At 66.7% G+C, this 24,481-nt stretch overlaps 5 protein-coding genes across 16 annotated transcripts; 2 read left to right on the top strand and 3 right to left on the bottom strand.

The window, feature by feature from the left end:
* Nucleotides 1–531: 531 nt before the first annotated feature.
* On the top strand, nucleotides 532–4,797 carry LOC308179232 (uncharacterized protein). Of its 3 annotated transcripts, none has more exons than XM_080559077.1 (8): nucleotides 532–675; nucleotides 2,173–2,358; nucleotides 2,853–3,033; nucleotides 3,136–3,247; nucleotides 3,471–3,556; nucleotides 3,870–3,964; nucleotides 4,056–4,133; nucleotides 4,301–4,797. In XM_080559077.1, exons 1-8 carry the CDS (start codon nucleotides 618–620, stop codon nucleotides 4,570–4,572), a joined length of 1,068 nt encoding a protein of 355 aa, XP_080415203.1. In that variant the 5' UTR covers nucleotides 532–617; the 3' UTR covers nucleotides 4,573–4,797. The 3 variants fall into 3 exon arrangements, with proteins under 3 accessions (XP_080415203.1, XP_080415204.1, XP_080415205.1); XM_080559078.1 differs by having other exon boundaries at nucleotides 533–675; nucleotides 3,474–3,556; XM_080559079.1 differs by lacking the exon at nucleotides 532–675 and adding an exon at nucleotides 1,435–1,551.
* A 334-nt stretch (nucleotides 4,798–5,131) lies between these two features.
* Nucleotides 5,132–6,601, bottom strand: MTFP1 (mitochondrial fission process 1). Its single transcript, XM_080559083.1, has 4 exons — nucleotides 6,481–6,601; nucleotides 5,941–6,068; nucleotides 5,632–5,864; nucleotides 5,132–5,377 (listed from the first exon to the last, which is right to left on the bottom strand). Exons 1-4 carry the CDS (start codon nucleotides 6,530–6,532, stop codon nucleotides 5,302–5,304), a joined length of 489 nt encoding a protein of 162 aa, XP_080415209.1. The 5' UTR covers nucleotides 6,533–6,601; the 3' UTR covers nucleotides 5,132–5,301.
* Nucleotides 6,602–7,019: 418 nt separating this feature from the next.
* Nucleotides 7,020–11,296, bottom strand: SEC14L2 (SEC14 like lipid binding 2). Of its 2 annotated transcripts, none has more exons than XM_080559076.1 (12): nucleotides 11,141–11,296; nucleotides 9,869–9,944; nucleotides 9,631–9,674; nucleotides 9,465–9,524; nucleotides 9,202–9,270; nucleotides 8,604–8,699; nucleotides 8,289–8,349; nucleotides 8,132–8,215; nucleotides 7,890–7,996; nucleotides 7,679–7,818; nucleotides 7,416–7,585; nucleotides 7,020–7,342 (listed from the first exon to the last, which is right to left on the bottom strand). In XM_080559076.1, the coding sequence occupies exons 1-12, from the start codon at nucleotides 11,192–11,194 to the stop codon at nucleotides 7,188–7,190; spliced, it is 1,116 nt and encodes a 371-aa protein (XP_080415202.1). In that variant the 5' UTR covers nucleotides 11,195–11,296; the 3' UTR covers nucleotides 7,020–7,187. The 2 variants fall into 2 exon arrangements, with proteins under 2 accessions (XP_080415202.1, XP_080415201.1); XM_080559075.1 differs by having other exon boundaries at nucleotides 9,202–9,390; nucleotides 11,141–11,295.
* A 1,718-nt stretch (nucleotides 11,297–13,014) lies between these two features.
* RNF215 (ring finger protein 215) lies at nucleotides 13,015–17,135 on the top strand. 2 transcript variants are annotated; one of them, XM_080559082.1, is made up of 10 exons: nucleotides 13,015–13,286; nucleotides 14,085–14,213; nucleotides 14,311–14,382; nucleotides 14,465–14,550; nucleotides 14,961–15,015; nucleotides 15,323–15,427; nucleotides 15,577–15,693; nucleotides 15,770–15,907; nucleotides 16,130–16,232; nucleotides 16,384–17,135. In XM_080559082.1, the coding sequence occupies exons 1-10, from the start codon at nucleotides 13,200–13,202 to the stop codon at nucleotides 16,404–16,406; spliced, it is 915 nt and encodes a 304-aa protein (XP_080415208.1). In that variant the 5' UTR covers nucleotides 13,015–13,199; the 3' UTR covers nucleotides 16,407–17,135. The 2 variants fall into 2 exon arrangements, with proteins under 2 accessions (XP_080415208.1, XP_080415207.1); XM_080559081.1 differs by lacking the exon at nucleotides 13,015–13,286 and adding an exon at nucleotides 13,526–13,777.
* Nucleotides 17,136–17,283: 148 nt separating this feature from the next.
* On the bottom strand, nucleotides 17,284–24,287 carry CCDC157 (coiled-coil domain containing 157). Of its 8 annotated transcripts, none has more exons than XM_080559064.1 (10): nucleotides 23,975–24,287; nucleotides 23,098–23,269; nucleotides 21,432–22,101; nucleotides 20,756–20,833; nucleotides 20,219–20,409; nucleotides 19,883–20,059; nucleotides 19,625–19,793; nucleotides 18,966–19,105; nucleotides 18,377–18,581; nucleotides 17,284–18,293 (listed from the first exon to the last, which is right to left on the bottom strand). In XM_080559064.1, the coding sequence occupies exons 1-10, from the start codon at nucleotides 24,220–24,222 to the stop codon at nucleotides 17,614–17,616; spliced, it is 2,730 nt and encodes a 909-aa protein (XP_080415190.1). In that variant the 5' UTR covers nucleotides 24,223–24,287; the 3' UTR covers nucleotides 17,284–17,613. The 8 variants fall into 8 exon arrangements, with proteins under 8 accessions (XP_080415190.1, XP_080415189.1, XP_080415191.1 ...); XM_080559069.1 differs by having other exon boundaries at nucleotides 17,904–18,293; nucleotides 18,377–18,438; XM_080559063.1 differs by having other exon boundaries at nucleotides 19,883–20,409.
* Between the last annotated feature and the right edge of the window lie 194 nt (nucleotides 24,288–24,481).

Below are 24,481 nucleotides of genomic sequence, written 5' to 3'. Positions count from 1 at the left end.
CTTCGTGGGAAGGGGATGGGGACAAGGGGACAGGAGCCCCCCCGGGCTGACCCCACTCTGTGCGTGCAGCGGGATGCTCTGCCGGTCCCTGCTCCCCTGGGGACAGATCCTGCCCCGCGGCGATGCCCCAGCTCTGCCCCCGCCACCAGTGCCATCAGTTAAAGCTCCGCGGGTCCGGTGCTCAGAGGCCCTGGGTGCGTGTGTGGGGCGATGGCAGGTCCCGAGCAGGCCGTTCGCTGGGGATGGTGACACCGGGATGTCACCGAAGGGGGAAGTCCCAAAGATGCCCTTTGGGGCGGGCAGGGAGCAGACATTTAGAGGCTGCAAGGAGGCTCCCCGTGGACCTTCATAGCCTCCTCCAGGTGCCCGGGCTCGCAGACTCTCCGAGGTGGCCGACAGGGTTGGAACCTCCTCGCCTGTAGGTCAGGGGTGGCATCCAGCAAGAGACACAGGGACAGGGACGATGGCCACCAGCCTGCCCAGTGCTGTGGGTCACCAAAGCCCAGCATCAGCCGTGCTCATCCCAGCCACTGGTGCCCTCCAGTGACGAAGGGCTGGAGCAAACATCTGGAGAAGCAGGAAGGACTTCCTGCTCTTCCAGGCGGCCGAGGCGCAGTATGTGTTCTCCCAAGACCTGCGCTGCTGGAGTGCAAGGGCACCAACAGACAGAGCTGGGTGAGTGCCCACAGGGGGCACAGGGATGGTGCACTGGGGACCAGGGCTTGCGGGGTGGGACTGGGATCATGCATGGGACCAGGGCTGTGTGGTGGGACCAGGACCATTCATGGGATCATGACTGAGTGGTGGGATCGGAACTGTGTGGTGGAAAGAGGATCGTGTGTGGGACCGAAACAGGGGCTATGATGGGACCAGGACCATATGGTAGGACCTTCATTGTCCAGTGGGACCACGAGCATCCACCGGACTAAGTCGGAGTGTGGGACCAGACCGTGCGGTGCCGCTAGGACCAGGACAAAGTGATGGCACCAAGCCATGCGCAGGACCACAAGTACATGCGGGATAAGGACCGTGGTGGGACTGGGACTGTGCAATGGGACCAGGACTGAGTGATGGGACCAGGACCATGTGTGGGTGCAGGACCTTGCGATGGGACCAGGACAGTGTACAGGAACAGGCCTACATGTGGGAATGCTGGCTGCTCCTGGGACATTCCTGGGTCGGGACAACCACAGGGAAAAGCCACCACGGTTCCCTATGACCACAAAAGTTTATGTTTGTGGAGGAACATCTCTTCCCAGGGCCCAAAATTCCCTCTGAAGCCCCAGTGGATGTGCATCCAACAGAAGAGGCTTGGCTCTCCCTGATCTCCTGTGGCTTACAGCGAGGTTTTACTGCAGAGATCAAAAAAACAGAGAACCAAAAAGGAAAAAAAAAAAAAAAAAAAAAAGGAAAAAAACAGCACCAGGTGGTGCGCATTTGCACTCACTGTGCTATTAAATGGCCCCCCAGGGCTGGGGCTGAGTTGTTGCTCTCTGAGGATGGGGCTGTGCTGGTGGGTGCTGGTGTGCGGGGCTGTGCTGGGGGTGGCAGGTGAGTGGGGCTGGGGACCCCTGGCTGCTCGTGCTGGGGGAGGTGGGTGGTGGCACCCACGTTGTGGGGGGTGGGTGCCCTGTGGTATTGCCTGGTGCTGGTTCCTGATGCCCTCCTGGACTTGCTGGTACTGGGCCTGCTGGTGGAGGTGGCCCTGTGGTCTGGGAGCTCCCTATCCCCGCAGGTCTGTTAGGACCTGGTCTGGATGGGGCACCAGGGCTACCCGTGGGGTCCCTGGCTGCTGGTGGTGCTCTCCCATGCTGTGAACAGCTCCTGGTCTGTCCTCAGTGCTCCATGGGGTGCTTGCAGCGGGGGATGCTCAATCCTGTGTTTTGGGAGGCTCGTGGAGACCCCTGTGCAGCACCACCTCCTCTGGCACCCACCAACCACAGCGGTCCCATGGCAGGGCCTGGCCACCAAGGCCAGGGGAGGCCCTTGCTGGGGCAGCACCCCGATGGGTGCAAATGTGCTCCTGGGTGTTCTTCACTTTGTGCTATGGCCATCTCCCCTCCCTGAGCTCTGGGGACATCTGAGGACCTGGGTGTCCTTGCTGTGCCTCAGGCATACTGCTCCCATCGCTCTGTGCTCAGCCCCCCCAGCTAACTCCCTTCCTTCCCGCAGGGACCCCCACGGCCCCAGCTGCTCCAGCATTTTCTGGCCATGTGGCGGCGGCCCCAGTGGCGTCCTCGGGTGTGGGGACACAGGCTGTGGACCCAGCACCTGCTGCTGCCACTGTGCCTGGTGGGACTCATGCTCACCCCCGCTCAGAGGAGCCCAGCATGAACTTCACCTTGAGGCTCCTGCATGGTGAGTGCTCTGGGTCTTGTGTTAGGCCCCAGTTCGGAGGGGCAAGACCCCAGGAGGGACCCCCATTACCAAGGCCCACCAGGAGAGGGTGGCCGTCCCTCAGGACTACAGCTCCCAGGCTTGCAGAGGGTTATAAGGCTTTGAATGGTGGCACTTTGAGGAGTTCCCTAGCCCACGCTTGGCTCCATGATCAGGTTTTGGGGTTCTTATCAGTCTGATGGGTGATGTGGTCCTTTTCTGCTCCTGGGGGGGGAACCAGGAAGGTGCTGCAGGTCTGGAGAGCAGCAGGGGAGCCAGGTGAGGGTGACAGCCAGCAGCAGGGACTGGGCTCTCCCATGTGGTGGGCTCCAAAATCAGGGGGCTGCAGGCAGTTTCCTGCCTTGCAGCAGTAGGGGCGGAGACCCCTTATGGGCCTGGGACGTGGCCTATGTCCCCATCTGTGGTGGGACAGGCTCAGAGATGCTGCACTGAGCCCACCCTCCCTTCTCCTTCAGGGGACTCTGGTGCCATGAAGAAGCCGCTGGTGGTCAGCTCTGGTTCTGTCATCCACCTGGAGGCCAGGGTGGACTTTGGGCCTGGTGTCTCCCCCAGGATCTACGTGGACCAGTGCTACGGGACAAGTTCAGGGTGGCCGGGCCATTCCAGGAGGGCCTACGTGGTGGTGAACAGCCAGGGGTTGGTGCTGCGGTCGGCCTGGTCCTGCCAGACCTCCTGGTGGGGTGAGAGGTCCTGGGGTCAGCCTGGAAGTGTCCCTGACTTGTTCCTGGGTCTCCCCAGGTGTCTGCATGGCCCGAGTCTGGGGAGTGTGTCTGTCCAGCACCAGAGAGGGGCGTCTGTCCTCCAGTTCTCCATCCTGGCCCCTGTGCTGGAGGTTGAGCCTGAGGAGGAGGTGAGGTTGGGGTGGAGCAGGCTTCCTGGTGGTGGGTCACCTCCTTGGGGTGACCTGGGTGTCCCCAAGGCATTGTCCCTCTGTGGGCATTCCTGCTGCCCTCCCCTGCTCCCAGGTGGGGAGGCCTGAAGCCATGGGGAGGATGCAGAGGTGGGAGGGAAGGGAAGGCCCCCAGGAAGGGTGGGCTCCCTGGAGGTGGCAGTGAGGACGGCCGGTGTCCCAGCAGGTCTACGTGCACTGCCAGCTGACGGCATGGGGTGCCCAGAGGCACAGCCTGAGGTCCTGCTTCTACAGTGAAGCTGCAGCCAGGTGAGCTCTGCATCGGTGTGGGTTCCCCGCTGGCACCAAGGAGCTGGGCAGGGACCAGAGCACCCATGGGTGCTTTGGGAACAGAAGCCACTGGTGCCCTTCTGGGGCCAGGGGACACATCCATGGCACCAAGCCACCCCATGGTGGTCTGGATGCCACCCCCCCCACCCCTTGGGTCCCTCTGAATCCCTGCTCATGCACAAAGACCCCTCTGGGGTGGCCAAGACCCAAAGGGACAGAGGACATGACACCACATGGGTCTTGGGTGGGTGCTGGGGACGCAGGGACCCCCAGCTCTGTCCTTCCCTCCCAGGTGGCACAATGCAGAGGACCCTTCCCAGAGTGCCCTGTGTGACTGCTGTGACACCAGGTGTCCCCCTGGTGACACCCCACCTGGACAGCAGCCAGGTAGGCACCTGCCCTGGGGGCCCATGGCTGCTCGGTGGCTTTGGGTGTCCTGGGACCAGAGGGGAGCTGCATGGGCTGTGTCCACCCGCAGAGTTCCCAGGAGAGGGGATGCTCCACCAGGTGACGGCTGGCCCACTTCTGGTGCAGGACCCGGAGCCGTGGTATGAAGGTGAGCAGCCAACCCCGAACTTTTCTCCATGGCCCCAAACCAACCCAACCATCTGGTGCCCGAAGCCCCCCACCTGGTGGGAGCAGGGACACCCAGGACCGGGAAGCCCTGGAGGCTCATCTCTGTCCTCGGTGCCCAAGCCACCCCTGACCCTGTTGTCCCCCCAGCGCCGTGCCGCACGGTGAAGAAGCTGCTGCTGGCTGGGCTGGCCCTGCTGGGCAGTGCTGTGGTGGCGGCGGCCCTCGTGGGGAGCGTGCTGGCCCTGGGCTTGGCCGTGTGGCGCCTGCGCAGGGGACAGCGGAGACGCCGGCGGCCGAGGCGGCAGTGCCCCTTCCAGGCTGAGCTGCAGGCTGTCGTGGGGGCCCTCGTCCCCAGGGAGCTGGAGAAACGGGGGGAGCCCGGTTCGGAGTACCGCAGCCTGGAGCACAGCTTGGTGTGAGTTGGTTCCTCGGCAATAAAAGTCATTTCTCCATAGCTGCTCCTCCTGGTGGTGCTGCAGGGAGAGGTGGCCTCCAGGCAGGACAGCACAGTGGCGTGTCCCTGGTCTGTGCTGCCTGCTCCTGGTGCTGGGATCAACCTGCCCAGGGGAACTTGGGTGCTGGGAGGCAGCATGGGAGGTGCTGGCCATGGTGGCAGCTGCCGCTGGCAGTGCCCAGATGCTTCTGCAGGGCTGGGGACAAGGGAGGGCTGGGTCCTATGGGGCTTGGGGCTGTCTTTGGTGTGGAACTCTATCAGCTGGGGGTGAGTGCTGGCTGTAGCTCCCCCACAATGTGGGGGCCACTCTTCCCATTGCCTGTCCCCAGTGCCAGGAGCCTCCTGTCCCCGCGAAGTGGGGCCTGACAGTTCTGCAAGGGGCCATATCCTGTGTGGGGGCATGGGGACCCCAATGACCGGGGAGGGCTTCCCCAAGGGTGCTGAGCAGTGGGGCAGAACCCAGGTGCCTAACCTCATGTCCCCAGCGTGAACCCACGGTGTGTCCAAACACCACTTGCAGCAGGTGACATCTGAAATGATTTATTAGGACCAGGCACAGGGTGGATGCTTCCACCCCATGGCCACAACCTGAGTGTGGGTTCACAGTGAAGGAGGTGCAGCACTCCAGAACCAGCAGCGTGCCTCAGTTTCCCTGCCTGGCTCCGCTGGCTAAGTCCCCGCGTGGGAATGGGGCTCAGGGTGAGGATGGGGGCTCTCCCTCGCTGCCGTAGAGCTTGCGGAGGCTGGAGTCCATCAGGAAATCCACGGTCCTGCGGTGGGATAGCAGGGTCCCCCAGTGTCACCACAAGGCCCCCTGTGGCATTACTAATCTGGCCACAGGGGAGGTTCAGCTGTCCCTGGTGCCACCAGGGTGCTGTCCCTGCCATCAGCGGGGCCTCACCCCACTAATCCCCAGCAGCCCCCCAGCGAGCTCAGGGGACTGGCGCTGAGCCCCCCCAGGGACCTGGGGACCACACAAGGCTGTCCCAGTTTGTCCCCGAGGCACACCGTCCCCATGCCTCACCTGTCGATGGGCGTGATGATGACGGGGATGGCAGCCAGCCCCAGGGCGGTGGTGGCCCACTTTCGGACGGGCAGAGGCCAGCGGGTGAGGGAGCCCAGCAGGGCCAGGGAGGCGGCGCACAGGCGATTGATGGTGAAGCCGGGGATGGCCACGGAGGCCAGGCTCTGCCACACGAAGGTGTCCGCCACCGCCACCCCCACCCGCGTCGCCTTGCTGGGGTCGTGCGCGTGGGCCTGGGGGGGGAGAGCGGGGCGTCGGACGGGGGGGGGCACAAGGGGACGAGGCGGGGGCAGCCGGGGGGGCACTCACCGCCGCCGCTTTCCTGCCCTTGTCGATGGCATCGGCGGTCACGTAGGCTGTGGCCACCCCGTAGCTGGCCCACACGGCCGCCACCGGGACGAGGGGGCGGAAGGACTCACCCACCTCGTTGGCGTAACCTGGGGGGACACCCGGGGGGTGAATGGGACAGCGGCTCCGATGCGTCGTCCCCCCCCCCGTTCCCTCTCCCCACAGGGACCGGACCCTGCCCGGGTCACCTTGCTCCCACCACCGGGGCACCCAGCCCGGGGACACCGAGGGACGAGGGGGGGCAGCGGGCGGGATCCGGCCCCGCCGCTGCCGCCGGGGGGGGCCCGTGCGCTGCGGCACGGAGCGGGTGCGGGCGGACCGGGGGGGGCCGGAGTCGCAAAGCCCGGAAGGGCGATGGGAGCCGGTGCCCGGTACCGGGTGTCAGTGCCGGTTCCCGGTGTCAGTGCCCGGTGTCGGTGCCCAGTGCCGGTGTCCGGTATCGGGACCCGGTGTCAGTGCCGGTACCGAGTGCCCGTGCCCGGTGCCGGTGCCGCTGCTCACCCAGGTAGCGGACCCACGTGTCCCGGTAGAGGTCGGGCTCCGCCGCCCCCATGGCGCGCTCCCGCCGCCGCGCGCTCCAGGCCCCGCCCCCAGCCCCGCCCCCTCCAGACGCGTCACTGAGCCCCGCCCCCTGCTTTCAGGCCCCGCCCACTCGGCCCGGCTGCAAGATGGCGGCGGGGAAGGCAGGGCCGGGCAGCACGTGACCATCGGCGGTCACGTGGGGATGCGGGGCGGGGCAGGGGGGGCGATAGGGGATGGGGGCAATAGGGGAGGGGGGAACTGGGGCAAGAGGGGAGGGGGGCAATAGGGAAACTGGGGCAATAGGGGATGGGGGGAACTGGGGCCAGTGGTGGGGCTGAGAGGGGGAAATAGGGTCCAGGGACACGGCCCAGACCGGTGATGGGGCTGAGGAGGGGAACAGGGGCTGGTGGCAGGGCAGGGGGCACAGCCAGGAGCGGTTATGGGGCTGAGCAGGGCCTCCCCATAGGGCCAGCAGGGCCTGGTCATGGGGCCGAGGGACAAAAACCAGCCGAGACCCCTCCGTGTCCATCCCTTTACTGCCCCCACCCCACCAGCCCCCGCTACCCCGGGGGCCACGTAAGGCACAGAGGGGCCGGCGGCCCCGCGCGCAGCCCCCGCATCCCTGAGCCGCGGGGCCCCGGCCCCCTTCCTCCGTCCTCCCCGGGGCGGGGGCCGCACCGCCGGCGTCAAGGGCTGTGGTTGAGGGTCCCCTCGCCCGGCTTGTCGCCGCCGAGCTGCTGGATCTGCTGGGCCGAGGCGGCGTCGGGCAGCAGCACCTCCACGCTGTAGCTCACCTTCTTGGCGTGGATGTAGCTGTAGGTGTTGTCAAAGCGCAGGACGTCTGCGGGACGGGGCGAGGAGGGGGTCAGGGCGCTGGGGACGGGGTCCCCGGGCAGGGGACGGGGGACACTCACAGATGCCGGGCGTGGAGCAGGTGAGGGAGCCGTCCTCGGGCACCATGTGCGCGTTGTAGCGCTGGGTGGGGAGCACCTCGGTCATGTCGCCCGCCCGCTGCCGCTCCCCAACCTTCGTCTTCAGGTACACCCCGAAGCCCACGTCAGCCCCCTCCGACTTGAACTGCCACCTGCCAGAGAGACGCCATGGGGGGGGGGGGGTCACCGCCACCCGCCTCGGCTCCGTCTGTCCTCGTCCCCCCCGCGGCGGGGACCTCCCTCACCTGAGGACACAGCCAGGGACGAGGATCTCGTACTCGACCTGGTGGGACGAGCCCCGGTTGACCACCACCGTGTGCTCGTAGGGCTGCGTCAGCTGGTCCCGCACGTAGTACTGCGGGGGCACGTCCCCCCCGTAGTTGATCTGGAAGGGGACGGTTATGGGCACGGGATGCCACCATCCTGAGTCGTCACGGTGAGGGCGGCTCCTCCTACCTTGCTGGGGCACTTGGGGTCCCCATCGGGGTCTGTCAGCGTGCCCCCGTACTCCACTGGGATCTGTGCAGGGTCGATGTACTTCTGCAGGACCTCCTTCCAGTCAGCTGGGGGACAGCGGGGTGCTCAGCGGGGGCTGAGACCCACACGGGGACCCTCAGCCCGGCCAAGGTGCCTCTGCCAGAGCCGAGGACCCCCTGAGGCTGCAGGGACAGGGTGAGGGCTACCCCAGCCCCACTCACATCCCAGCACCACGACCTTCTTGCGGGTGTCCTCGCTCAGGAAGTGCTTGACCAGGTTGTAGGCCACCGGGAAGATCTTGGGAGCTGGGGAGCAGAGCCGGGCGTCACGGCGGCCGCACGGCATCGTGCCCGGCCGCACACCCGGCGCTGGACTCACCCTTCACGATGAACAGGCGCTTCAGGGACTCGGGGTAATTCTCCTCAAACATGGACAGGAGCTGCGGGATGGGGAGAGCTGCACGCCCGTGTCCTCCTGCCCCAAACACCCCATGGGGCAACCCCACCTGCTTGGGCTTTGCAGTGGGGGCACAGGAGGGGACCCCCTGCTCTTCCATCCACCCTCAGGACCTCGAGTCACGCCTGGCTCCTCGGACACCCCCACAGCCCAGGGACACCAGGGACAAGGTTCTGGCCTCAGCGGCCAGCGCACCCTGCGGCCCCTGACACCCCCAGGATGGGAGCAGCCCCTCACCTCGCCGTATGCTTCCACCGCTGGCTTCCAGAGGTGCTTCAAGCCCAAGCCCTCGCAGTCGTAGACCATCAGCACCATCTCAATCTTCTTGCCCAGCTGGGACGGGGGACAGAGAGGCCAGGCGGGAGGATGAGCTCAGGGACGGGGAAGCAGCGGCCGCTGCCAAGTCCCTGCTCCCACCTGTCCCTCATCACTGCCACCCGCCGTCCTGGGGACAAGCTGGTGGCAGAGACAGGGCAGCCCTGAGCTGGTCCCTGCATCCCCACCAGGCTGGCCCCGTCCGTCCAGAGCCTCCTCTGAAGCATTGGTGCGGGTGCTGGGACAGGGACACAGGCTGGGGGGGACACACGGACAGAACATGGATTTAAGGGGCTGACAGGGACACGGGTTGGTGGGGATGGACGGGACGTGGACCTATGAGGCTGGCGGGTACCTGGGCTTGTGACAGCAGAGGTAGGCAAGGTATGGTCTTGTGGGGTTGGTGGGGATGTGGGTGGGAGGGACAGCGGGGATGGCGAGGACATGGGCTGGTGGGGCCAGCAGGGATGGGCGGGACAGAGGCTGGTGGGGACAGGAGCACGGCCAGGCGGGCGCCCACCTTCTGGCTCTGCCTCTCACACTCGTGCCGCAGCAGCTCGCAGTCGCGGAACTTGTTCTTGAGCAGGTCCTGCTTGGAGGCGGAGAAGAGCAGCCCCTTGGCGTCCAGCGGCCCAATGATCTCGTACCAGATGGGGCTGCCCTCCCGGTCGTAGCCACACATGCCCCCCGACATGTACTTCCTGATCACCTGCGGGAGCACCTCACGTTGAGGACAGCCCCCTCGGGCTGGGGACACCCCCCCCCCCGGCTGGGGACACCCACCTCGGGCGCTTCCCAAGCAACGATGTTGTCAGCATCCATGCGCTTGCGGACCTCCACGTGCTGCGAAGGCGATGCAGGGGTGAGGGCACGTGGGGTCCCCCCACCACCTCCACGGGGACACCCCAACCCCTCGGCGGGGCTCTCCCCAGCGCCGGGGCCCCCTCACCTTGCGGAGCATCGCCTCCGACTTGGGCAGGTCGAAGCAGCGTGCTGCAAGAGAGCGGAGAGGCTCAGCCCCGCCATGGGGCGCAGTGGGGACGTCCCCACCGAACCCGTTGCCCTCACTGCTCTCTGCCCCGGTGCTGGCTTGATAAAGTCCAGGAGCAGCCTGCACGTGTCGGCATCCCCGGCTCGGTGCCACCCCGTGGGATGTCCCAGCCCCTCCGTGCCCTCCCCGGGCTTACCTCGGAGCCATTTCAGGAGGAAATAGTCGTCCTGAGAGGGCAGGGAGGGGAGCACGTCCTTGAGGTTCTCCCGAAACTGTGGGGAAAAGAAGGGGCACAGTCAGCAGGGCTGGGGACGTGGCCCCATCCCTCCCTCACCCCCCAGGTTCGAAGTTTTTCCCAAGGGCAGCCGGCAGGACCGGCCATTCTCTGCTCCCCTCCCTGGCAGGGGACCGTCCCCAGGCCAGGTGCCAAGCACAGGGTGTCTCCAAACCGGTCCCATTGCGCAAGGGCACCAGCGACCTGCCCCCCGCCGCCAGCACTAAGCATCCCCCCTCTGCCATCAGCGAGGAGATTTTGGGATGGAGCCGGACACCGGGCGCTCATTGCACACCACCGGTGGCACCACCGAGGTTGGCGGGGACCTGGGGGCACCGCAGAGGCCTGGGGAACACGGTGCCGGTCGCCTGGCCGGGGCACGACACAAATCCCCTGGCCTGCGCCGTACCAGCCCGTAACAAGGCTGACCGGATTATCCCCGCCTGAATTTAGGTGTAATTAAACCTCGGATTAACTCCTTCACACGGAGAAAAACAACGCGGCCGCAGGCGGGAGGGGACAGGTTTCGCAGCTCGTTGCATCAGGGCCGCGCTGCGCGGGCGTCGCGCCCCGAAATCCCGGCCGGGCATCGACGTGGCCGTACCCCACCGGGGTCATTGCCCGCGGGCCAGGACGGAGTTCGGTTGGGTTTGACGGCACGCGATAAGATAAAGCCTCCAACGTTGCCCTCTCAACAGATCGAACCCCACAGAGGCCGATAAAGGTGGGACGAGGCAAAGCCGCTCTTGGCAGCGACCTTGCTGTCCCCGGCGGGGGGTGACGGCCACCGTCTCGGCCAGCCGTCCTCCACCCGTGGCGTGGGCCCGGTGGGCGAGACGTGCCCGGGGTGGGGGGGGGGGGGGGGGGACGGACCAGGGGCTCCCCTCTCGGCACACTGCCCCACCGGGACGGGGAGCGCTGGCGGGGCTCCATCCTCCGGGCCGGGAGCGGGCAGCGAGCGGAGCCCCGGGGATGCTCCGTGTGCCGGGAGAGGCGAGGGCCCGGCTTTGGGCCTCGCGGGGTGCCGGGGGCGGTGGGTGGCGGGCACCGGTGGGTGGCGGGCACCCGGTGCCGGTGGTGGCGGGCACCCGGTGCCGGTGGTGGCGGGCACCCGGTGCCGGCGAGCCCCGGGGCGCGGCCCGAGCAGGGCCCGGTCCCGCAGCATCCCCCCCGCCGCCCCGGGGCCGGGCTCACCTGGGCCAGCGCCTCCGCCTGCCGCGGGCTCAGGTCCCCGACGCGGCCGCTCATGGTGCGGGCCCGGCGCGGCGGGGACGGCGCCGCCTCTTAAGGGCGGCCGGCAGCGCCCGCAGGTTGCGGCGGCTCCGCCCCGCGCCGCCCCCGGCCCGGCCCGGCCCGGCTCGGCTCGGCTCGGCCCGGCCCCGCAGCCCTTGGACTCTGCCCGCCCCCGGCGGCCGCACGGTCAGAGCCCGGCGCGGGGCCGGGGCCGGGGCCGGGGCCGGGCGGGGAGGCGGGGACAGGGGGTGAGGGACGGGGATGGAGGGGGGATGGCCGGAAGGGATTGGGGTCAGGGCACCGCGGAGAGGGGACGGGGACGGAGGTGGGGACAGGGAGAGGAGTTAGGGCAGGGGACGGAGATGGGGACGGGGACAGCCCGGGACAAGGGGCAGAGATGGGGTACAGGTGGGAGATGGGGCAAGGGACGGATGGGGACAGGGGACAGAGGTGGGGACAGTTAGGGGCAGGGACAGCATGGGAGATAGGACAGGGGACAGAGATGGAGTACAGATGGGAGATGGGGCAAGGGAAGGAAACGGGACAGAGGTAGGACAGGGGACAGAAACGGGGCAGGGGCAGGAGCTGGGCTCAGGGCCAAGGCTCAGGCACAGGGGCAGGAGGACACGGATAAGGGATCGGGGTCGGGGCACCGGGGAGAGGGGACAGGGACAAGGGACAGGGCAGAGGCACTGGGAGCACAGGGGCTGGGCAAGCGGCTGGGGGCAAGAGGGGTGCTCGTGTGTCCTACGGGGCTGCGCACCCAGGGGTGTCCCACAGAGCCACCCTTGTCCCATGGGCTAAGGGTTGCTGCAATCCCCACAGATCTGCCCCAATCCGCACCTGCCACCTCCAGCATGGCCCCGCAGACTTGCCCCAGCTTGTCCCCTGCACCAGCACTGTCCCCAGCATCACGGCCCCGCTGTGATGCAAACCCCGCTCTGATCCTTGCCGCAAATCCCCCAGGCACACGTGGCAGGCACACGTGGCCATGGCGGGGCTGGGGACGGCGGCATCAGCAGGGCCACCCATGGGTGCGCGGGGTGCTACGCCTGTGGAGCACACACATGTGCCCAGATGTGTGTACATGACGACAAAGGGGGGAAGAGGGGGGGTGCATGGATAGGGGACCTCATGTGTGTCCATGGGACACAGGGGGTGGCCCTGTTTCCCCATGAGTCCCCTTGCCTTTGTCCCTGTCCCCGTCCCCATGCTTGGTGCTGTCCTGGTGCCAGCGATGGGGCGCTTGGTCATGGTGCCAGGTCCCTGCCCCGGTGCCGGTCAGTGTGCAGGTGCCCAGACACATCCCTGTCCCGGTACCTGTCCTGCCCCCATCCCAGTCCCTGTCCCACTGTGGGTACCAGTGCCTTTCCCTGTCCTGGTGCCACCTCCATCCCATCCCCATGGGCAGGCAGGGAGCGGGCTGAGAACCGGGCTGATCGGCCGGGCTCGGGGGCTGCAGGTCAGCGACATGGAGTCCAGTAGGAGGCCATCAACGAGCAGAATGCTCCAGGGTCAGTGCTGGCTCCAGTTCCGTTTAACAGCTTCGTTAACGGTCTGGACGATGGGGAGAGTGCACCCTCAATAAATCTGGGGATGACACAAAACCAGGGGAGTGGCTGAGTCACCAGAGGGATACCACCCAGAGGGACCCGGCCAGGCTGGAGAAATGGGCTGGTAGGAACCTCGTGGGGTTCACCGAGGAGCAGAGCAGAGTGCTGCACCTGAGGAGGAACAAGCCCAGCACTGGGACAGGCTGCGGGCACGCGCCTGGAAAGGACCCAGGAGTCCTGCCGCACACCAACTTGACCGTGAGCCTGCAACGAGGCCTGGCCGCACAGCAGGCAAACGCTGTCCTGGGCTGCATTGGGCACGGTGTTGCCGGCAGCTCCAGAGAGGTGATCCTCTGCTCTGCTCAGCTCTGGGGAGGCCACAGCTGGAGTGCTGGCACCGATTCTGGGCTCCCCGGTCCGAGACAGACCTGGGCACACTGGAGTGAGTCCGGTGGAAGGCCACCAAGATGCGGGAGGGACTGGAGCAGCTCTGCTGTGAGGAGAGGCTGAGGGAGCTGGAGAAGAGGAGGCTCAGGAGGAGGCCGTCAATGTCTGTAAGCACCTGCAGGGAGGCTGCAGAGGGGACAGAGCCAGGCTCTCTGCAGTGGTGCCAGAGCCCTGCACAGCTTGCCGCCTCCTGGGAGAACTTCGAAAGCCGCCTGGACGTGGGGGCCCTGCTGCAGCAGGGCGGGACCGGCTGGGCCCGGAGGTGCCTCCAGCCTCAGCCACGCCGTGATCCGGTGCCAGCCCCGGTGCCAGCCCCCCCCGCGCTCCTCCGCGCCGCCAGGGGCGCTGTGCGGGCCCCGGGGCAGCCATGGCGGCGCTGAGGGCCGCGCTGCTGGCGCCGCTGCTGGCGCTGAGCCGGGCCGGGCCGGGGCCGGCGCCCGCCGCCCGCGTCGAGGTGGCGCTGGCGGGGGCCGGGAACGGGGCCGGGAACGGGGCCGGGGAGGCTGCGGGGCCCGGCGGCTCCTACACGCTGCGCGGGGCCCTGCTGGGCGGCCGGGGCGAGCCGCGGGAGGAGGCGATCGGCGGGCGGCTGGTGCTGGTGAGCGGGGCCGGGGGGAGCTCGGGGGGGGGGGGGGGGGGGGGTACGGGGGGCACCGAGTGGGAGGCACCGGGAGGTGTGGGGGGACCGGGGGGTGCAGGGTGCTGGGGGGGGGCTGCAGGCTGGGGCAGGCAGCGAGGGGGCGGCTGTGGGGCGGGGGGGTGCAGGCAGGGATGTGGAGGCAGCAGGGATTGGGGCCCCTCTGCCCGCTGCCCCCTGCGCCTCCCCGGGGCTGTCCCGGTGCCCCGGGTGCTTCAGGGGTGCCGCGAGCCCCGGGCGCCTGCCCCTGAAGCCGCCGCGTCCCCAGGTGGGAGATGAGGAGCCTGAACTCGGCGCTGAAGACAGCTGGATCGGCGTGGTGCCCCTGGGCGAGGAGCCGGCCGAAGGTCCCCGCGGCGCCAAGGAGGAGTCCTTCACTGCCGCCGTGGTCAGCAAGGTGAGCGCGCCCGGCTGCAGCAGCCCACGGGGCACCTGCTGGGGTCCCCGGCAGGGGCTCGGGCAGTGCCAGCCCCCTGTGCCCTCTGTCTCCACAGATGAAGCGAGCCCTGGTGCTTGGGGCATCAGCCCTGCTCATCCTGGCGCTGAACCAGAACGCCATCCGAGAGGTAGGGGAGCCCCGGCAGCCCTGCCGGTGCCCCGGATGCTCTCCTGCGCCGCTCACGGCTGTTGCTTTTCTGTCCGGTGCAGCTGGATGTCTCCCAGCTCCTCGCCAAGCCCATCATCGTGATCCAGTCCTCGGACAACGTCACCAAGCTGCTGGGAGCACTGCTGCGGTGAGAGCTCTCCTGAAGCTGTCGGATTTGTGCAACGGCTGCTGAAGGGCAGCAGGACACGGCCAGCATTTGTGTGCAGCACCAGGAGGGATGGGACAGAAGGGGCCCGGGGTAGGGGGGTGTCTGGCATGCTCAGCCTGGCACAGGAGCCGGAGCTTCTGCTGTGCTTTTGCAGAGGGGGAAACTGAGGCACGGGGCTGAGGCACATGGGTGGTTGTGCAGAGGGCTGGGCAGAGAACCTTGCCGTCACCTCCCCTGCACATCCCTCCATCCCCACACATGTGGCTTGGAGGAGGCTTCTCTCCTCCCCAAGTGTGGCCCCATGCCCTGCAGGAAGGGGGCTCCCAGGTACTGGGGTTGGATCCTGCTGCACCCACAGGGCTGATGCTCTTCTTGCCTCCTGCTCATAGGGGTCTCAGAGCTACAGCCAAGATCACGTACCAGGCAGTGCTGCTGGAGAACCTGGTACGTAGGTACCTCTTCCTCCTCTGTTTAGGTACAAGGGCAGGAGCACAGCTGTGCCCAGCCAACGTTTGTTGGCCAATGGAGCGATTTAGTGGCCAGCTCCACTAGGGGTGGTGAAACTGCTGGTGCCTCGGTGTCCCCAGGACTGGCTCTGTGGGAGCAGGGAACCTGGCAGCCACCTGTGGTTCCTCCTTCCCTCTCTGCATGCAACACCACAGGTGGAAATCACTCAGCATTGCAGTCCTGCCTCCTGCGCCGTGCTGCGCGCTGGCACGGGCTGGTGGCAACGCGGTGTTCTTCTTCGCAGGGGGTGACGCTCACCCTGTGGTCCACCTGCGGCCTCTCCCGAGGGGGCCTCTACGGGGAGTGGCAGGGTGTCATCTGCACCGGGGAGAACAGCTCGCAGGTCCAGGTGCGTGAGCAGCACCCACGGGTGTCCCCACGCTCGCTCCCCACGGCCGGGGAAGGACGGCCGTGCCTGGCGTCACCGCAGCCAGGCTGGGAGGGAAGCGGGGGCCTCCCGCTCGCCCCCCTGAGTGCCTTGCGGTGCTGTTCCTGCAGAAGTACCTCCAGCAGCTCTGGAACACCATCCTGCTCATTGCTCTGCTCCTCTGCACGGGGGTGATCGTGCAGGCGCAGCGGCAGTCGCGGCAAGACCTGTCGGAGCGGGATGCCGAGGTGGGACCTCCCCGCTCCCTGCTCTTTGCACCCGCGCGGTGTGGCCGGGGCCTCACGTTGTGCTCTGCCTCCCCAGCTGGACCTGAAGCAGCACATTCGGCGGCGGCTGTCGGCCCTGAAGACGCGGCGGTACCACCCCGGCAAGGCGCTGCAGAGCCGGGCCTGCGAGATAGATAGCTGCGCCGTGTGCCTGGACCAGTTCTGCAAGAGCCAGGTCGGGACCGGTGGGGCCGGTCACACGGACGGTTTGGTGCTAATGCCGCCCCTTTGCTCTGTTCCTTGGGGCTGAGCCTCCCCTCGCTCGCCAGGGCTGGGATGTCCCCACCAGGGGGAACGTGTGGCGGAGGATTGTCCCCCTCTCTGGGGCAGCCTGTGACAGGGGGAGGTTGCTGTGCCCCTCGGGGCTCACGTCTCCCGCCTGCTTCCCTCCCCGCAGTGGCTGCGGGTGCTGCCGTGTGCCCACGAGTTTCACCGGGACTGCGTGGACCCCTGGCTCCTCCTGCAGCAGACTTGCCCCCTCTGCAAGCACAACATCCTGGGTGAGTGCAGCTCCGGGGCCGGGGGGCCCTGGGGCGCCCAGCACGTCCTGCTCCCCAGTTCACCCTCCAGGGAGCACGTTCGTACCGGGGCGAGGGCTGGCCTCTGCCCCTGGTTCGCCCCGTGACGCCTCTCCATCCTTCTCCCTGCCAGGGAACTGCTGTGGAGAGAGCTAGCCAGCCCGGCGGACGTGCCCCGGGGACGGACTCGTGGCTGCTCCGGGAAGAACGGGGGAGAGGGGCCGGGGCGGGCGCTGGGCGAGCTGCGCTCGGTGCTGGCACGGGCTCAGCGCGGCCGTGCCCTTCGCAGCACCCTGGCAGCACGGGGCAGCGCCTGGCCCTTAGGAGAGTGAAGGATTTGGGGGCTCTCCCTGCTTGGCGTGAGTAGGGGGGTGGGGGGCACGGCTGGGCATAGCCCAGAGGGCCACTATGGGGGGCTGGGGGAACGGGCACCGGGGAAGGTACCCGGGGGTGTAAATGGGGAGGGGACATCGAGGGAGGTCTGCAGGCCCTGATGGGGAGGGCGCAGGCCCAGCTGCTCCCTCTCCCTGCTCATAGTCATTTTTCTAAGTCTCTTTTTTTATTTCCCCCTGGCCATGGCAGGGCACGGCTGGGAGCAGGCCTGCACCTGGGACGCGTTGGGTGACAGCTCTGCCACAGCCGAGGGACAGGGACGGAGGTGGCAGGGCTGCGCGGGGACCTGCCGCTCGTGGCAGGGGGGCGGGAGGGGGGGAACGCCTTATTTATACTAACTTATTAGAAAGGACGGCACGAGTTAGCTGCAGAGACTGAACACGGGGTGTGCTGCGGGGTCCGGGGACTCGCCGTGAGCCCCACGTGGCTCCAGCTCCTCCTGGCAGCCGCAGCACTGCCCACGTCCGTCGCTATTAAACACAGCTAGGAGAGGCTGCGGGGCTGCTGTGTCTTGTGTTGCGCGGTCCCTGGCCCCCCCGACCACTCGTCGCCGCCGCGAGAGCGCTGTCCCGGGCTGCGGCTGTGCTGGCGAGCTAAGCACGGCTCCGACTCCCCCTGTCCCGAGGCCAGCTCTGCCTGTAAGTCCTCTTCAGAGCCGCCTGGCTGCCTCCCAGCCGCCTCTTGGGAGCGGTTCCTGGCCCGAGCTGAGCTGGGCCGTGCCCAGGCGTGGCGCAGGTGACTGAGTTAGCCGGGATCAGAGCTGTGCCAGGGATTGCGGCAGCGGCTTGGCCGTGGGCGACCGAGTTCCAGCACCCAGGAATGTCGCCGGCCCTGCTCGGCTGATTGTTCGGAGCCAGCTCTGCACGCCAGGGATCATTTCCCCTGCCAGGCCTCCTTGCCTGGGTGCTGGTCGGTCCCCTGGCTGCCAGCGGTGCTTGTACCAGACCCACCCCGGTCCCCAAAGCCACCGCTACGGAGGGGCTCTTCCCAGGGCCCCTGCGCTGCAGGAGATGGATGCGGGATGCGCCAGCCCAGCCCACAGGGCCCCGCTGCCTCCTGCTTTATCAAAAGCCGCAGCGTTGCCCAACGGAGAGGGACGACGGGAAACCACACAAACAGGTTCGTTGCGGCAGCCATCCTGCCGAAAACAAGGTGAAGCAACAGCCGGCAGCCAGCTGTTAGCCTCGGTGCCGCCTCCCAGCTGCCACGGGATTGCTCCCCGGGCTCCCTGCACTGCCGCGTGACGCTGCCCCTCGGGCTCGGAGCGATGGGGAGGCAGACCAGGCTTCCCAAGGGAACGTGCCTTCGTGTTTGTAACAGGTAACGAGGTCCTACAGGGAAGGGCGAGCAGCTGCGTGCTGCTCGTTAACGCTTCAGTTCTGCCTGATTCCCCCGAGCATCTATTTGCGGTGGGTGCCGGTGCGGTGCGAGGAGAAGGGGCGCGCTCCTCTGGCAGCGCTGCCGCTCCCTCGGGGCTCGGGAGCCAGCAGCAGGCCCCGGACTGGCAGCGAGAGGCAGGGTCCGGCCTCGCCTGTGGGTTCTGCCGAGAGCGGCTTTGGCCACCGGCTGCCAGGAGGTCGCTGCCGGGCCCTGCTCGTGGCTCCGCCGCGTGCCCCCGCGCCGTCCCCGCTGCCTTGGCTGCTTGGAGGCCTGCAGAGGGGAGAAGCGGAAGAGGTTGGAGGGGAGGAAGAAGTGGGAAGCTCCCCAGCACCTTCCTCCGGGCTCCTACTCACCCTGCGGCCTCCCCGCCACGCTGGCCGCTGAGCTGAGTCCACAGCTGGGGCTGTGGGACAAGCTGGAGGAGAGAAGGGGGGTGAAACTTCCTGTGTTCGGCTCCGTGGTCGGGTATCTTGGCCTCTGCCCTGCGTGGGTGCCACGGCCAGCTCGGTGGTGGTGACGCGGTGGCACAACAGCCACGGCGGAGCTGATGTAAGGGAGCTGGAAACCAAAGCAGGGGGCCTCGGCAACGCAGCTTTCCCCCCCTGGCACCAGTTAACCACCGGGCTGACCTCCGGGGGCACGCAGAGCCCAGGCTCTGGCCCTTCCAGGGTGGGCACACCCCAAAAAGCAGGAGCTGGGGGGGCTTTCTCCAGCTCAGCCCTGTGCAGGCTGGGGAAGCAGCTGCAGAGCTGCAGGGAGCACCGCGGCCTTCCGCTACGGGGAGCCTTTTCTGCTTTATCCCCTGCAAAGGTGCAGCGAGGGAACCGGTCCCCGTAGGGCACAGGGCAGGGTCTGCAGGGTGGTCCTGGGGCACGCAGTGCCCCACCAGCACGTGTGCCCCTCTCCTACCGGCTCCCAGCCCCGACTTGGACGCAGCCTCACCTGCAGCACGCCCTGCCGAGCAGCCGCCTTCACCTTGGCCAGCGCGGCCCTGAGCCGCGCGTTCTCCTGCTCCAACACGCCAATCCTGATGTCGTTGGCCTGCAGCTGCTTCTCCATGTCCTCGGTGATGTTCCCGGTGCCTGCAAACAAAACACGGCCCCTTGCAGCGAGGGCCCGAGCTCGGCACGCCGCCTGCAGCCTGCTCGGAGCTGCTGGCAGCGGAGCCCGTCCCAACAGCTCAGGACCACTCGCTCTCTTCTCCCACTCGAGCGGGGTGGTGTCCGCTGGAAATGAGCCTTCCTGAACCAGGGAGCACCAGCACAGCTCCAGAGGTGGTGGCTGGGTCCCAGACCTGCCGGCTGAATCGGCAAGGACAAACACAGCCATGTCCAAGCCCATGCCCTGACCCTGCTTCTGTCCCTGAGGTGGGACAAACAGCACCCACCTAGGGAATGGGGTTAAGATGGCAGCAGCTTAGCGCAGCCCAGGGACTGAGCCCTTCCTGGCTGCAGCTGGCTCGTGTCAGGAGGACAAACTGTTACACGAATGATGCCGATGCACCCAGGGCCGATAGGATCCCTGCGAGCTCCAGGAGACCCTGGAGGTGCAAGCCCGCTGCAGCAGAAGCAGGCGCTGCTGCCTGCCGCCCTCTCCCTTACTCTCAAACTGCGTCTCAACGGGGACGTGGAGCTCGGGGAAGAACACCAGGAGCTTTTCCCGCTCCTTCAGCTCCTGTGCCTGCTCCTCCAGCCTGGAAACGTTCTCACGCAGCTCGGAGATGGACTGCTCCAGGCTCAGCTTCTCCTGCTGCAGCGTGTCCAGCAGCTCCTGGGGGGCAGAGCAAGGGCAGGGGATGAGTTTTGTGAGCACCCTCTCAGGAGGGTCGCCAGCTGCTCCCCCTGCCGCCTGCTGGGTACCTGCTGCTCCCGGAGCTGGTGCCCGCTCTGCTCCCGCTGCTCCCGGCTCTCCTCCAGCTGCTCCGCCAGCCGGGCCCTGTCCCCCTCGGCCTCCCCCAGGCTGGCTTGCAGCTCCTCGCGCTCCTGGTCCAGGCTGTCCAGCTGCTGCAGCAGGGCACTCTGCTTGGCCTGCAGGGACTGCACGGGGAGGCGAGCCTGCAGGGGCTGCAGCGGCTCTCTGCTGCCCTGGCGCCAGCACTGGAGCCACGGGGAAGCGCCACCGCGGCGATGAGGGGCTGTGGCTGCAGCTGAGCAGCAGCGGGGCCGCAGAGCAGCTGCGGAGAGCAGCAGCCGTACCTCTTTGTGCCTCAGCATGCTCTCCACCTTGGCCTTCTCCTTCTCCAGCTGGGTGGTGACCGCGCTCAGCTCCTGGCCCAAGCTCTCCCTCTGGCCGGTGAGCAGCCGCACCTCTTCCTCCAGCTCCAGCACCCGGCTCCTGGCCACCGTCGTGGTCCTCAGGTCCTCCAGCAAGCTCTTCTTGGTCGCCTCTGGGGAGGCAACAGCGCCATGGACCCCAGCTGGGCAGGAGGGGGAGCTGCTCCCAGCCCGGGCGGTGCCTTTAGGGGCCCTACAGCTTCTGCAGGTGCCGGCGAGGCCTGGTGACAGAGCTGTGCTCTTAGTGTCCCAGGGAAGCCCCGAATCTCAGCCAGCACCTGGGTGCTGGATGCTGTTTGGGCACTGCAGCGCAGGAGGCTACGTCCTCCCGTTCCCACCAGGCCTACACCCAGCTGGTTCTGGGGGAGCTGGGAGTTACACGGGTATAAAACACGCGGCGAGATCAGAGCCAGACTCGGGGAGAGAGGTGGCAGCTGGGTGAGCCCCAGGGGTCCTTACCCAGCTCCTGCAGAGCAGCCTGCTTGGCGGCCAGCGCTTCCTTTAAGACGCAGATTTGTTCTTCCCGCAGAGCAGCTCCTAAATCAGTGCAGACCACTAAACGTTAAACAGCACCTCAGAAACTAAAACGAGGTGGCAGCAAACCACAGTGCTGAGGCATTTTTCACCCAGTAGTTGCATCGGGCTGCACTTCAGCAGCGAGGAGGCAGCGAGAGGCCGGGGACAACCAGCTCCCACCGCCGGGGTTTGTCTCACGGTGGGGAGCAGTCACCAGCACGTGAGATGCTGCAGAGATGGGGCACAGAGAGTGGAAAGGGAGATGATGGGAAGGGGAAAGCAGCAGAAGAAGCCGGGAGAGGATGAGGGCATCAGGACAGGCAGCAATGCCAGTGCACCAGCCCTCACCTGCTCCGGGGGAGCCCCAGGAGCTGCTGGCACAGATAAAAGTGGGATTTCCATGGCCAGGTTAAGCCTGCGGGGCTCCTACCCTTGTGTCAGCCATGGAAGGGACCTGAAAGCTCAGCAGTGACCCTAAGGGGAACAGTCGTTCACTGGTGACGTTTGAGCCACCCAAAACTAGTGGCAAAAGCCCCATTCATGGTGCGGGGACTGAGATTTGACCGTGGACCGCCTGCTTCTGCAAATACCCACGGGCCTGCGGGGGACAGCACTGTACCTCTCCGTAGGTCGTCCTTGTCCCGCTCCAGCCTGGCTACAGCCTCCAAATACTCCTTGTTCTTTACTTCCAGGCTCTGCTCAGCCTCCTTCCTCTGCTGCGCTTGGGTCTCCTTCTCCACCTGAAGCAGCCGGGCGAGGTCCTCAACCTGTTCCTGCAGCTCGTCCCTCTGCTTCTTCGACTCCGCCAGCTCAGATTTCAGAGGGTTGACCAGCTCCAGCATCGCGTGGAGGTGTTTGCTGATGCGCGAGAGGTCCTTGCTTTGCTCCGAGGCCCAGCATTTCACGTCGGTTGCAGAGAGCGTCCTTCTCCCCGTGGTCTCCTCCACCACCTCCTGGAACCTGCTGAGAGCCGAGGGGATGTTGTGGCTCTGGCAGATGCTGGTGATGGCTTCGCCCACCTGGCGCAGGCTGGCCTGGGCACCGGCACAGGCGTCGCAGGGTGCTGGGGACGGCGCCGCCGCCCGCGTGGGGGTGCCGCGGCCGCTGTCGGCGACGCTGCCCGAGGCGTTGCTGGCAGCCTGCCGCGGGCACAGGGAGCTGCACTGGGCAGCACCTGGGGATGTGCTCGGCTCCGAAACGGCTGGCGAGCAGGGCTGTGAGCGCTCCTCCGTTTTCCCAGCCTCGGGGGTGGATTGCAGCGTGGGGATATCCCTCCTGCAAGCCTTTTTCTGGCGGAGAGAGCACAGAACAAAACGTGGAGCCCAGATCAAACCACGCTGGCTGCAAACAATCCATGAGAGACAAACCCAGAGGGACGAAGGACGGGGACAGTGCAGGCAAGAAGCCGTGAGGGCAGCGAGCCCTTCTCTTGGGAGAAGAGGCGCTCCCAGAGCTTGCTGGAGGACAGAGCCACCAAGTGCTTGGGGTTCCCGGCTGTGCTCTGTTACAACCAAAGCAAATGGCTAAAAGCCAAACGATCCTCACACAGCACGGGCTGCCCCCGGCACTCCCCTGACACCGAGGGACTGAATTTCTCAAGCTCCCAGGTAGCTTTTTGGCCACTGCTCGTGTAGTGGAGCTGTGGTTTCACAACAGAAAGCCTCTGCCGCAAAATGTGCTCCCTGGCTTCCATTTTTGTTATTTCCCCTTCTTCCACACCTCGCTGCCCTGTCCCCTGATTACGCCAGGTGAACGCCTTGCCTTTGCTCTGAGACTATGCCACGAGAGGAATCATTTGGAAAACAAAATGCAGGACAAAGTATTTTTGCCGAAAATCATTTCACCGATTGGAGCCAGCTCAGCCGCACACAGCGTGGGTCAGCAGAGCCACAAGGGGCAGCACGCCGGCAGCAGGAGAATATTTGTCCAAAAAATAAGGGCAGTCGGGCTCCCCCGTGCCAAAATCCTGGTGGAAGCCTGGAGGAGGATGGGAGCAGCAGCACGGCCGGGAGCAGTGGTTAGAGGAGAGGAGGTGGGCAGGGAGGGGACAGCGTGGGACAGACGTGTCCCATTCGACACCTGGGTCAGCACCGGGGGGGCCACGAGCAGGGAGCACACCTGGCACGGCCACCACACATATCACAGTGTCCCAGAGAAGGACCACGACCCCAGCCCCGTGCCACGTGCGTGCCTGGGGGAATCTTCCAAATTGTTGGGGGCGCTGAGGCCATTGCTGTGAGCCCTGCGCTCGGCTCAAGGTGCCCGCACGTCCCCGTATGTCCCACCTCGGTCAGGAGCTGCTGGTAGAAGGCCCCCAGTCGCAGCATGCTGTGCCAGTACCTCCTCACCGTCAGCCCCGCGGACATGCAGGGTCCCACTGCCTGCGCCGGGGGCACGGCTCGCTCACTGAGCAGGTTTTCTGCGTAGCCCGTGAAGCTCTGGAGCAGCAGCAGCAGCCTTCATGGAAATGAAACGTCTCTCAGAACAACGGAATATTTGTAACAGGGAACGTGCCCGTGGCACTTAGCAGAGCGGCGAGCCCGAAGCGCTGGTGCAGCGACAAAAGAGTTGTCTTCCCTCCCCGTCCCCCGGACCAAGTCTGGCAAAGGAGGCTGGATATCAGCGCTCGTGTGACCCCCTCCTCGGCGCTGCAGACTCCCCGGAGCAAGGTTTGGTGGGGTTAAATCTTCCTGCTCTGCCAGGGTGCTTGCAGTTCCAAGGGGCCACATGTAGGCTCTCTCTAAAGTTTTGGGGGCACTCGCTGTCAGTATCAAACCCAAATTGTTAGGGCCAATTGCCCAGAGACAGCTCTGTGGGCACGGGCTGTTTTTAAAACTGAGTCGTATCTATTTCACCCCGATTGCAAAAGGCACTTTTGCCTCCCAGACTCCTAGCGTGGCTGTGTCTGAGGCTTTCTAAGGTTTGGGGGGCAATTTATACAAGCCCGCCCCGGTGCCCTCGGCTCCCGGCTCCCCCTCCCCTGTGGGGCGGCAGCAGCACAGAGGGCGTTTGTGCTGGTGCCTCTGAGCTCCGCACAAGTTTTAAAACTTGGCGTGGATGGGCTGAGCTCGAGCACGAATCCCGCAGCAGAGACGTGCGAAGAGAAGGGGTCCAAAGGAGCCGCTTTGGGAGGGATGCTGCGTGCGGGCCGTGCCCTCTCACCTGTCTATCACCAGCTCCAGCAGCACCACATGGGCGTGCTGGCTGAATTCGGGGTCACCCTCGGCGTAGCCGTACTGCTCCAGCAGCGCCGCCAGGTCCAGCTCGCAGGACACTTTATCGGGGAACTTCCAGGAGGGGAAGCGCGCGGGGCCGGCCCGGGAGGCGACGTCGGCGATGGCTCCCTGCAGGTCCCGCAGGTCGGCCCGCAGGCTCGCCATGCAGCCGGGGTGGCCCAGGAGGTGCGCCATGCCGCACGGACGGACGGACAGACGGACGGACTGAGGCTGATGGGGGTGGCACCGGGGACGGGCGATGGGTGGGGGGTGGGTGCCGGGGGGGTGGAGGTGTCAGGGGATGGGGGTGCTAGGGGGTGGTTGTCAGGGGTTGGGGGGCCCAGGGGGTGGGTGTCAGGGGATGGAGGTGTCGGGGGGGGGGGTTGGGGGTGTCAGGGGGGGTTCAGGGGGTAGGGGTGTCAGGGGGTAGCGGGGTGTCAGGGGGGTGGGTGCC

The sequence above is a fragment of the Anser brachyrhynchus genome (assembly GCF_964034855.1).
Source record: "Anser brachyrhynchus genome assembly, chromosome: 17".
Taxonomy (NCBI): Eukaryota; Metazoa; Chordata; class Aves; order Anseriformes; family Anatidae; genus Anser; species Anser brachyrhynchus.
This window is presented reverse-complemented; position numbering and strand designations above follow the sequence as displayed.

Bases quoted from the DNA above. Each gene is read 5' to 3' on its own strand.
- LOC308179232 (XM_080559077.1), top strand. From the start codon at position 618: ATGTGTTCTCCCAAGACCTGCGCTGCTGGAGTGCAAGGGCACCAACAG. The intron at 3,248-3,470 runs GTGAGGTTGGGG...CCGGTGTCCCAG, and splicing joins AGGTTGAGCCTGAGGAGGAG to CAGGTCTACGTGCACTGCCA. The intron at 3,557-3,869 runs GTGAGCTCTGCA...CTTCCCTCCCAG, and splicing joins TACAGTGAAGCTGCAGCCAG to GTGGCACAATGCAGAGGACC.
- RNF215 (XM_080559081.1), top strand. From the start codon at position 13,547: ATGGCGGCGCTGAGGGCCGCGCTGCTGGCGCCGCTGCTGGCGCTGAGC. The intron at 14,214-14,310 runs GTGAGCGCGCCC...CTGTCTCCACAG, and splicing joins CTGCCGCCGTGGTCAGCAAG to ATGAAGCGAGCCCTGGTGCT. The intron at 14,383-14,464 runs GTAGGGGAGCCC...TGTCCGGTGCAG, and splicing joins ACCAGAACGCCATCCGAGAG to CTGGATGTCTCCCAGCTCCT.
- MTFP1 (XM_080559083.1), bottom strand. From the start codon at position 6,532: ATGGGGGCGGCGGAGCCCGACCTCTACCGGGACACGTGGGTCCGCTAC. The intron at 5,865-5,940 runs GTGAGTGCCCCC...CTCCCCCCCCAG, and splicing joins AGGGCAGGAAAGCGGCGGCG to GCCCACGCGCACGACCCCAG. The intron at 5,378-5,631 runs GTGAGGCATGGG...ATCCCACCGCAG, and splicing joins ATCATCACGCCCATCGACAG to GACCGTGGATTTCCTGATGG.
- SEC14L2 (XM_080559075.1), bottom strand. From the start codon at position 11,194: ATGAGCGGCCGCGTCGGGGACCTGAGCCCGCGGCAGGCGGAGGCGCTG. The intron at 8,700-9,201 runs GTGGGCGCCCGC...CCCCCGTCCCAG, and splicing joins GTGAGAGGCAGAGCCAGAAG to CTGGGCAAGAAGATTGAGAT. The intron at 8,216-8,288 runs GTGAGTCCAGCG...TCTGCTCCCCAG, and splicing joins GCGCCTGTTCATCGTGAAGG to CTCCCAAGATCTTCCCGGTG.
- CCDC157 (XM_080559063.1), bottom strand. From the start codon at position 24,222: ATGGCGCACCTCCTGGGCCACCCCGGCTGCATGGCGAGCCTGCGGGCC. The intron at 22,102-23,097 runs GTGGGACATACG...TCTCTCCGCCAG, and splicing joins ACCAGCAGCTCCTGACCGAG to AAAAAGGCTTGCAGGAGGGA. The intron at 20,410-20,755 runs GTAAGGACCCCT...TTGCCTCCCCAG, and splicing joins GGCTGCTCTGCAGGAGCTGG to AGGCGACCAAGAAGAGCTTG.